The sequence below is a fragment of the Leptodactylus fuscus genome, chromosome 6 (genome assembly GCF_031893055.1).
Source record: "Leptodactylus fuscus isolate aLepFus1 chromosome 6, aLepFus1.hap2, whole genome shotgun sequence".
Taxonomy (NCBI): Eukaryota; Metazoa; Chordata; class Amphibia; order Anura; family Leptodactylidae; genus Leptodactylus; species Leptodactylus fuscus.
The window spans coordinates 74,932,465-74,942,505 of NC_134270.1; the positions used below are offsets into that span (position 1 = coordinate 74,932,465).

The following is a 10,041-nucleotide window of genomic DNA, read 5'->3' on the forward strand; positions in this document are numbered from 1 at the left end:
GGGAGAACCTGGCTGCATTCATTTACTGCTGCTCGCTCCTGCATGATGCCTCCTCTTCCCTCTTCTGGCTTCAATGGGCCCTGTGCATCACACATCATGTTGTGATGACGTAATGTGTGGTGCACGGGCCCCCTGGAGGCTTAAGAGGGAAGAGGAAGTCGTGAGTAGGAGTGGTGATAGTCAAGTTAATTGGGGCCATTACTGTACCTTGGCAGGCTTCAAAGCTTTCATAAGGCACCTGGTTGTCATGATAACGGATAGGCAGACCAGGATCTCGTTTGCAGGGGAGCAAAATGGGTCAGAGAATATCCCCTCCATTTAATTTCTCAGGTGACACTGTCATTATTGACTTATTTTCCTTGAACACATCTGCCATATTGCCAATGATTCAGGGGTGACTGGGTCAGCTAGCATAGTGACATCACACAGCAAGGGACCAGTCAGTCATGTCTTCCAGTGGTGATGGCTTTGGTAAAAGTAGAAGGTATCCTATACCTCTTACCAGTGACTACACTTGCCTATACTGGAGACATACCCTCTTATAGACCACTGGCCTAAAGCAGGCTGTAATCTATGGTAGTGAAAAGAGGGGCACAGAAGATGCTCTCAAGCTCCACTGCTATTTTAACCTGCATCTGTGTCCTGGGAATACCGATAAAAGTAGCATTTGCCACTGATGTCCAATGTACAATGATGGATGTGTTGCCAAGCTGGTATTTAAGGAGGTCCTTTCACCACCCCCACCAATTCAAGTTCTTAGCCTCTGTTAATAATGGCTATTCCACTGATTCCAGCACAGTTAGTTTTCTCTCTATCCTCTAGCGCTCCTGAGCAACAACAAGTGCAGTTAGTTTTGATGTGCCATATAGGCTCTGTAATATCAAAAGGGCAGTGTCAAGCAGGGGGTGTGATTCAGAGATCCAATCAGAAGCATGCATTGTCAGTACTCAGAATCACATCCCTTGTCTGATCCTGCCTGACACCGCCCTCCTGACAGTACAGAGTCAGGCACCAAAACTAACTTCATTGATTACTCGGGAATGGTGGGGGCTTGAGAGAATTCCAACTGTGCCAGAATCGGTGGAACAGCAGCTATTAAATTATGTAAAGAGCTGGATTTGTTGGAAGTGGTGAAAGGTTCTCTTTTATGATGATTTGAGGATTTGAAGTTCTCTAACAAGAAAGTCCTGCCTAGTTTGTAATAATAATATATGAAGAAATGAATTAGTACAGTACAAGTGTACATTAACTAGATGTATAACTATATGTGCTTTTATTTTTGCTTTTGATCTGCATTACTGATATCATATTATTTATTTATTTGCATCTCTTCAGGTTTATGGATGACATTGAAGGAATGTTGGGTTACCGTCCTTGGAAGTTGTACAAGTATATGTGGCAGTATGTCAGCATCCTGGCTATGATTGGTCTCTTACTTGCCAGCTTGATTAGAATGTGTATTGCACACCCCACGTACCAGTCCTGGAACTTGGAAAAGGTATAACTCAACTGAGAGTTGTTGTGGTATCCAGTAATTGGATCATTTTGGCTTTTGATAATGCTGATGGTATGTTCCACCATGCAAAAAAAAGTCTTGGTCAGGAAGAATGGGGAATCCTTTTTGAATGGTGGATTTAGCCATGAATGATGAAGATAGTGATCCTGTTCTTACTAATGAATTAAATTTCCATTTTTCTTCTGTTTTGCTCTATCCTTTAGGCGGCTGAAGAAAAGTTGGAGTATCCTCCATGGGCCCTAGGAATGTTGATCAGCTTAATCGTATTGGCTTCCTTGCCCATTCCAGTAGTATTCTTGAAGCAAACTATTCAAGATTGGTTACAGAATCGGAGATCAAAGGCTTATGGGCAGTGTGAATACAGTCAGGGCTGCACTGTTGATGAAGTGCTGGAACCCATTGAAGATGGCATACCAAGGTGCTCGAACGGTTACTTACATGTGGAGATGGAAGATCTTGCAGAGAGGGGAAATCTGCTTACTGATGGAGATGAGGAGGACAACGATAATGTAACAGGCTAAACACAAGGCAAAAGCGGGCAAACTATTTGTGGGATTTAAAAGTAGATCAAGCACCTTCAGATGATTTCCAAATGTTAAAGTGATGCCAAGCAGACAAGCAGGCTTAGTCTGCCCAGAGTTGGTGATCAAAGTTTTTATTACCTGGGAGGGGCAAATAGGTGCCTGGCAGTGCCACACTGAAAATGATGCTGTGCCAATTAACCAAAGGCCGTTTTTTTCTCGGTCTTCGCTGCTTCTGCCAGTATTTTCAGTTCCTACCTCTCTCACCCAGTGCAGGTTTATTAAATCGTATTGGGAAACGGGAAATGACAATATTTCAAAATGGCGACCAGTGACATCACCCAATACTGAGCAGTTTTATTTGCCAGTTACAAATCTGAAAAGCGTTTGCACCAGAGCAGATCTGTTCATTAATGTGGTCGGAGCCAATTTTGTACATTACTGCTAGATTGCAGTTACTGATCTTCTGAGGAAGGGACCTACCTGTTACAGCATCTCTTTGTATTGCACCATATGTAATATCTATATATTATTTTTTTAATTGGAGGAAAAAAAATGTGGATTTCATTGATATTACTTTCCAAATGCTTGAAAGACAATACTGATGAACAAATGGACAGATTACAGGTATTCATCGGAACTGAAGATCGCAGTATGCAAGTTCTACACCATTCAGCGGTTTAGATGGACCTGTATATATTCTTATTTATAATTCTGTGCAAGCTTTGGCTTCTAGAAGTAAATACTGTCTATTTTATAGTGTAAGCTTTTTTGTTTGTCTCACAGAGCGAATATAAGTACATATGTATATGTGTGTCCTTACTGTAATATACAATTCTTGCTATTGTGTCTTCAGTGGCACTTGAGATCATATAAGTACTGTCCTCGGTTGTATGCCAGTCATGTTCAGACAAGAAAAGTAACTGACAATGCTTAAAGAAACTTATAAGGAGCTGATGGGGAAGGTTCCTCATGAGGGGAACTTTTAAGTCTGATGTGTTGGAGTCTGCCTTGTCGTAATTGCACAATTTGGCGCATGTTAAAATCTAATGCCACCCCTGTACTAGGGTGAGATTTGGTACAATTTTTGTGACTTTTCAAATATTTTCTCACCCCAGTTTCTGAAAGGGGAGCAACTTTTGTACATAAAGGTCTATATGAACTTCTAGGGCTTAAGGACATCATAAAGGACTTTTGGTCCCCTGCCTGGGAGCTCCATGCACACAACCATGTTAGTTCATGCGCTTTGAGTTTTCTTAATGGGTAGCATGTGAAGACATTAATCTTCATGGTCCATGCACATAACTGTGTTTTGCATTGGTCCTTGTGGGAACCATGAATGTATGCCAAAAAATTCAGCACAGGCCTGAATCCTTGGTCATTCACCTCTACGCAGCTGTGGAAAACGCAGAGGGCATATGGATGACATGTCTTTTGTTGTCTGTTCCGTTTTTCAGGGACCTTTTCATAATATATGGTTGCATACGACAAGACTGTACGTACTAGTCTCTGTGATACTACGGCTTTTATACAATATACTGTGATGGTCAAAAGTCCTGTATAGGATAAATAGATTTTTCAAGTTGAAAACATTTTCGGTCAAATATCTTCCACACTAATATGATATATTATATATGGTTTTGTTCAGAATAGAATTTTACATTCTCTCCCTGTAATACTTTTATCTTTTGAAGCAATTTTGCGTGCAATTTCTATAACAATATGGGAATTAAAAGCACAGCTAAATATTGTACAAATTCAGATCCAAAATTAGCCAATCACAGATCAGGCTCGTGTGACTAGTCATAAGCTGGATGTGGTAGCCAATCACGTTGCCTCACATCTGCCGCTTTACTCTACTTTACTTTACTTTGCTGTTTTATTTGTTGGCCAATCCAGAGATGAGAAATTATGTTGGGAGCCTTCAGATTATTTTCAGCGGAGATTCGTATACAAGTTTTGGTACTGCATGAAGAGGGGTATCCCAAATCACAAGGAAGGTTGGCTGAAATCAGACGTTGCAGGGACATATGCAGCTTGGAGTAATGATGACATATGCATATGCATTTTGGGAAATGATGACAAGTCTTATGTGAAAAGGTTCCCACGTGAAGAGCACAAGCCACAGTGTTTGAGTTTCTCTGTGAAGCATCCGATTAAAGTAATGGTCTAGGGCTATATGGCAGCCAATGGTGTTGAAGGCTTCGTATTGTGGAGGGTATGGTTAATGCAAATAAAATACATAGACATCCTTTATAAGAATAAACTTCCTTCTGCTCAACACCTGTTTTCAGGGGATTACATTGTACTGGATGGTAATGCTCCTTGTCACAGAGCTAAGACAGTAACAGAGAGACAAAAAATAACAAGGTGGCTATTATTAATTGGCCAGCTCAGTCCCCGGACCTCAATCCAAATGAAAATTTGTGGCACAGGGCATCATTAGAAATAGCTAGAAAACAGCCAAGGACTAAGCGTGAGTTGGTTGAGGTTCTGATACAGGCCTGGAAGCATATCATACCTCGCCGACATCTATAGAAGATAGTTCACTCAATGCCACAGAGATGCAAGTTACTCCTCAAGAGCAAAGACTGGCCAATAAAGTATTAGAAGGACTTAAATGATCCTGAATTACATAAAAATAATCTACAAAAAGTAATATGTACGTCTGTGTGAACTTGCACCATAAATGAATGAGCTTACAAATCTGTCCACCATTCTATACACTACTGATGTAGGTAAGGCTATGCTGTGAAACGAGGGAGAATTACAAAAACATATATGTTCCACCAGCTTCACTGGGGAGATCCAGAAGTATGAAAGGTGTGCTTTTCTTCATGCCTATGCAGGACTATTGAATTCCGCAGTACATTTGGATCTTCTGCCAGAGAAGCTATTTCCATGACAGCTTATTATTGAGGGATGCTTATGAAAAGGAGTTACATTCTGTTATAGAGCAGTAGAAGATGAGCAGGTTGATGTACCATATAATATTATGGGGAAAGATTCCGTTTTCCATTGATTTTTATTCATTTAAATCTCTACTCATTCTGGCTATTAGAGTCCAAGGGGCCGTCCTGATCAGCTGTAGGCACACTCAGCAGAGAAGCCACTCACTGGACTCCTAGACTCAGAATGAACAGGGATTTCAATCAGTAAGTTACACTGAATATTTTCCCACAGGACTGTGTATCAATCTGCTCAGCTTCTCCTGCTCTATAACTTTGCCTGTACATCATACCGATTTTTTTGGTGACATATTCCCTTTGTATTACAAATTCTGTGTGCCCTGAGGATACCAGTTCAGCCCAGGCCTAACACTGTAAGCAATTCAGATATGACTGAGGTTTAATGTGTGAACTGGACATAAATGTACATGTTTTTTTTAAAATAAATGAATATATGTTTTGAAGCTTAGTTGTTCTGTCTTTAGATTCTTCCTTGAGTTTCTGGAATTTTTTTTTCACTTCACATAAACCATCAGAGAAATGCAAATAGCAATGCTGTCAGAGGAACAGGTCGGCTCCCACGATCTCGCTGTGCAAGAGCCAGCCTGAAACTTGAGAGGTAATGAGACCAGTGGGGACCGGCCCCTATTTTCTCATTTTGGCAGGCGTGGCTTTGAAGTAGTAATGCCCGTGATCAAAGTGGACATTACAGTAGAGATCCAGTAGCTATGGCAGCCGCCGTTATCTTTACAGACCCGGCATCTGCTGAAATAGCATGGCGGATGCGGAAATGGGGTTGCTGGGACACCTTGTCCTCGCAGCCCAGGGCTCGCACATCGTCTCAGTCCGATGCAGGAAGCCCCGCTGCAGTATGCCGGTGGCGGAAGAAGTGGGGCGATGCTGCGACCCTGTTTCTCTGCCTTCCCAGCCAAAACACTCCACATTTGGACTATAAGTCACACCCCTATTTTTCTCTCAAATTTTTTGGGGAAAAAAGTGCTTCTTATACTCTGAAAAATACAGTATATTAAGTTTGTTTGTGCGTTTTTGTTTCCACCATGTTTGTGAGAATACTATAAGATTTCTATTACAGGTTTACTGGTGCTGAATACATGGCGAGTGACTGTCCTCTAGCTAACAAAGGGAGTTTCCTTTATGATTTTCATACACCCTATTAAGTTGCCCCCCTTTAAGAGCAAATTATGGACATAATACTGACATAAATTCAGAACTAAATCACAAAACCATTACATTTTTTATATCCATATTGGATATTATCACCATTATCTTGCATTTATGTGACTACCGTATGAGCTGCATTGGGTATTAGGTCTTATATGTACAGATCTGTGATATGACACTCATATAAACCATGGACTTCTGCTGTGTCTCCAAGTGCCTCAGTTACTATGTGCCTCTTCTATAGAGCTGCCTGTATCAGAGAGACAATACTTTGGTTAGGAAGGTACCGTAACTGATTTGTGACTCTACAACCCTCTGGAGCAGTGATATGATCAGTTAGCACACTTGTGCTGGTATCAAAAATGATGTCCGCTTCCTCTACCATATATGTGCTAAAAATAAGCTGCAGGAAATCACCAGCATCTGCATTTATGTGTAGAAGCAATTTTTAAAAAAAACACAATTTTTTCGCTTCAAAAGTGCATTTCTTACCTACAGTAAGTCACCAGATAACCAAACACACCCATCCATCTCCTACACTCCTAAAGCTAATCCCATCCATCTCCTACACTTGGCCTAGGAGCTAAATGCTACTTTAATGGATACATTGCATTTACAGATTTTAATATGTCAATATCCTTTTTAAATGATAGTATTTCTACTGAACATTGTAGCAGTTATAGTTCAGAAAGAATCATAGTGGCCTGGGTTATATAATGGTATCACTGGGTTTGCCCAGGTTGTCAGCTAGATGTCTCCTAAGTGAATCAGAAATGTTATGGAATCGTGTCATGATTCCTGTGCATTAATAAAACTTGTTTACCTACCATGTGACAGATTAACTTTTTTCTTGTGAGTGCAATAAGCTATAAGTATTAGTACAATGGTAGGATCTGCATCTATCACATCTCTATCCTCACTGCTAGCTCTATGGGTGGCTATAAGGGTTAGAAGCAGTAGAATGCTAAGACTAGCTATGACTGTGTAATGTCAGTCAGCTACTTCTAAGGCCAATAGGGTATTGCCATCTACTGAAAGGGGCATGAATTCTTGGGGTAGGGATGTAATATAAGCACTATATAAATCAATGTTTTGCCCCATCTGGAATATGCAGTTCGGCTTTGGGCACTAGTTCATAGAAAGGATGTCCTAGAGTTGGTAAAGGGTCAGTGGAGGGCCACAAAACTGATAAGGGGCATGGAGGACTTCAGTTATCAGGAGAGACTAAAGGAGTTCAATGTGTTTAGTCTTGAGAAGAGGTGTTTAAGGGGACTTATGATAAACTTATATTAATGACGCATACAAAATATATAGAGAAAAGCTGTTTCGTGTAAAATTCCCTCAAAACACAAGGGGGGACTCCCTCCATCTGGAGACCAAAAAAAGCGATAAGGCTTCATTACTGTAAGGACTGTGACTCTCTGGAATAGCCTACCCTAGGAACTGATCACAGCAGTTCACACTATCGCCGTTATGCACCCCAAGGTTTTCCAACTTTGTGTCTGTGCAAAAAAAAAACAACCAAAAAATGGTTTCCAGGTGGAGAGGCCGCATACGGACACAGTCAGTTACCTTTAAAAACATAAAGCTACCTGAAGCTGACTGCCGGCAAGCCGTCCCCTGTCCAGTTTCCCCATGGTTTAGGACTGAGACCCCAGGGCGGAAAGCGGCGGTAGTGTGAACACCGCTTTAGATGCTTTTGTAGAGAAAAATCACATTCATGATTACGGAAATGTATTTGATACTTATTACCATCACTTGTTGCTTCAGTTATGCCCTTCCCGTTCCATAATTTGTTGGCTATGCGACTTTTTTTCAACCATACTATCGATGTACATAAGTGTCAGCCATGTAGAGGCTGTAAGGTAGATTGTCAGTCACTGTCTCATATAGGACTCACAATCTACATTCCCTATCAATATGTCTTTAGCTTGTGGGAGGAAACCTACGCAAACACAGGCAACACAGATTTTGTCCTTGTCAGGATTCAAGCGCAGGACTCCAATGCTGCAAGGCTAACCACTGAGCCACTGTGATGCCCGCTTTACGAGGAGAACCACCACTGCAGCATCTGCATTTGAAAGTTTGACTACGAAAGCAACATTTAAGAACTGTGCTTTTACTAGAGAAGACCCATTGTTACATTGCAGGAACCATCAGAAAAACTGACTGTTCTTGCTGTACCTGATTGTGTATCCATTTAGCTTGCGATCTACATGACCCCGGCCTTCCTCCAGAAATATGAATCACGGCGTTCCAAATAGTAACTGGTGCTCTTAGAAGTGTTTCACCCCAAATACATAAAGTATAGAATCCAGGCACTCAGTAATAAGCTCTTAACAAAACTTGTTTTATTCAGTGCGTCAAATTTTATAGGTGACGCAATCCAAATATGTCATAAATGTTTTCGGTCCTTTAAGAATCTTCATCAGACCAGATCGCCTTGGAATAAATGAATAGCATGAATGGAGCATATGGAGAGTAGCGGTAACACTGCTGAAGATAGAATGTAATGCTATACCAACCTTTTAAATTAAGCGCCACATTTGCCCCTTGCCAAAAGAGGGTGCATGCAGGACCGTCGTCAGATTTATCATCTATGACAGAATTCTGGCATAACGATAATGGAAAGCTACGCTAGTTATGAACAGGCATAGATTTCCCTTGCAGGCACACAGTCTGTCGGGGGTTGTGCCCCATCATAAATGAGGCACACCCTTGGCCAAATCACGTTATAAAGATTGGCCATAAAATGCCCGTCTTAATAGATCTGCCCCACTGTCTCCAGTACATCGAGGATGTTTTTCCGGCGGAAGTGCAAAAAGTCATTCGCCTTCCAAGTAATCAAGTATAGGAAGAATGAAAAGTATTCATCTCACGTTGCCAGTTTTATTTTATATTCAAGAAAAAAAATCCGGCCAGCAGCTGATTTGCTATATATATGCAGGGAGGTGAAGTTTAATACATTTTTCAGTAAATTTTTTACGTTCCCTTGTATAACTGTCAATCAGGAAGGCAAGCCTAGACTGTGGAGGCAGTATATATAGTTACATATGGATCTAATTCGGTGCTAGCTATGTTTATATGACCATGCAGCTGTTGGTATGCAGACTGTTATGACGTGGATGGAAATCTCAGAGGTCAAATTGCGTACCCAGCATCCACAACTACACATTTATTTTATTTTTACTATACAATGCCTGTTGAAAGGTCTTTAAACTGAAATCCGATAATTTAGAAGCTCTGATAATATATGGATACCTATTAAAGCATTGCATTCATTTTTGGCTAATACAATTTCTATTATAATAGAATTCTTTAGTCTGCATGTTTTCACATACAGTGCAGGCTATTCTGTCCCACTGTCAGCGAAATCCATCTGAGGCTGAGGCCAGTAAAATTGAAATTTTATTGAAGATTTTGCTGTGTTTTTTTGAGCCTATGCCAGGAGTGAATTTAGCGCAAGGCTGAAGTATAATTACTTCCTATATATTTCCTATTTCATGGCTTTGGCTAAACAGTTTTTCTGTAACATGTGACCACAGCCATCTTTACCGCATCAATGGGAGAATGGATGAAGCCATGTATCGTAAAATCCTTCACTCCGCCAGGACATTAGAAAAGGGTCGTGGCTGGGTCTTCCAGCAGGACAATGACCCAAAACATACAGCCAAGGCAACAAAGGAGTGGCTCAAAAAGAGGCACATTAAGGTCATAGAGTGGCCTAGCCAGTCTGCAGACCTTAATCCCATAGAAAACTTATGGAGGAAGCTGAAGTTGCCAAGCCTTAAAATCTTATTGATTTAGACATGATCTGCAAAGAGGAGTAGACCAAAATTCCTCCTGACATGTGCGCAAACCCAGCGCCTCACCT

General features: G+C 41.0%; 1 protein-coding gene across 1 annotated transcript in view; it reads left to right on the forward strand.

The window, feature by feature from the left end:
* LOC142210819 (sodium-dependent neutral amino acid transporter B(0)AT2-like) overlaps positions 1 to 5,407 on the forward strand; it is a 38,624-nt gene extending 33,217 nt beyond the window's left edge. Inside the window, exons 11-12 of the mRNA XM_075280257.1 lie at positions 1,336 to 1,498; positions 1,720 to 5,407. Of these exons, the coding sequence (XP_075136358.1) occupies positions 1,336 to 1,498; positions 1,720 to 2,037 (481 nt within the window). The 3' untranslated portion in view covers positions 2,038 to 5,407. The remainder of the gene's footprint in view (positions 1 to 1,335; positions 1,499 to 1,719) is intronic.
* Positions 5,408 to 10,041: the final 4,634 nt, after the last annotated feature.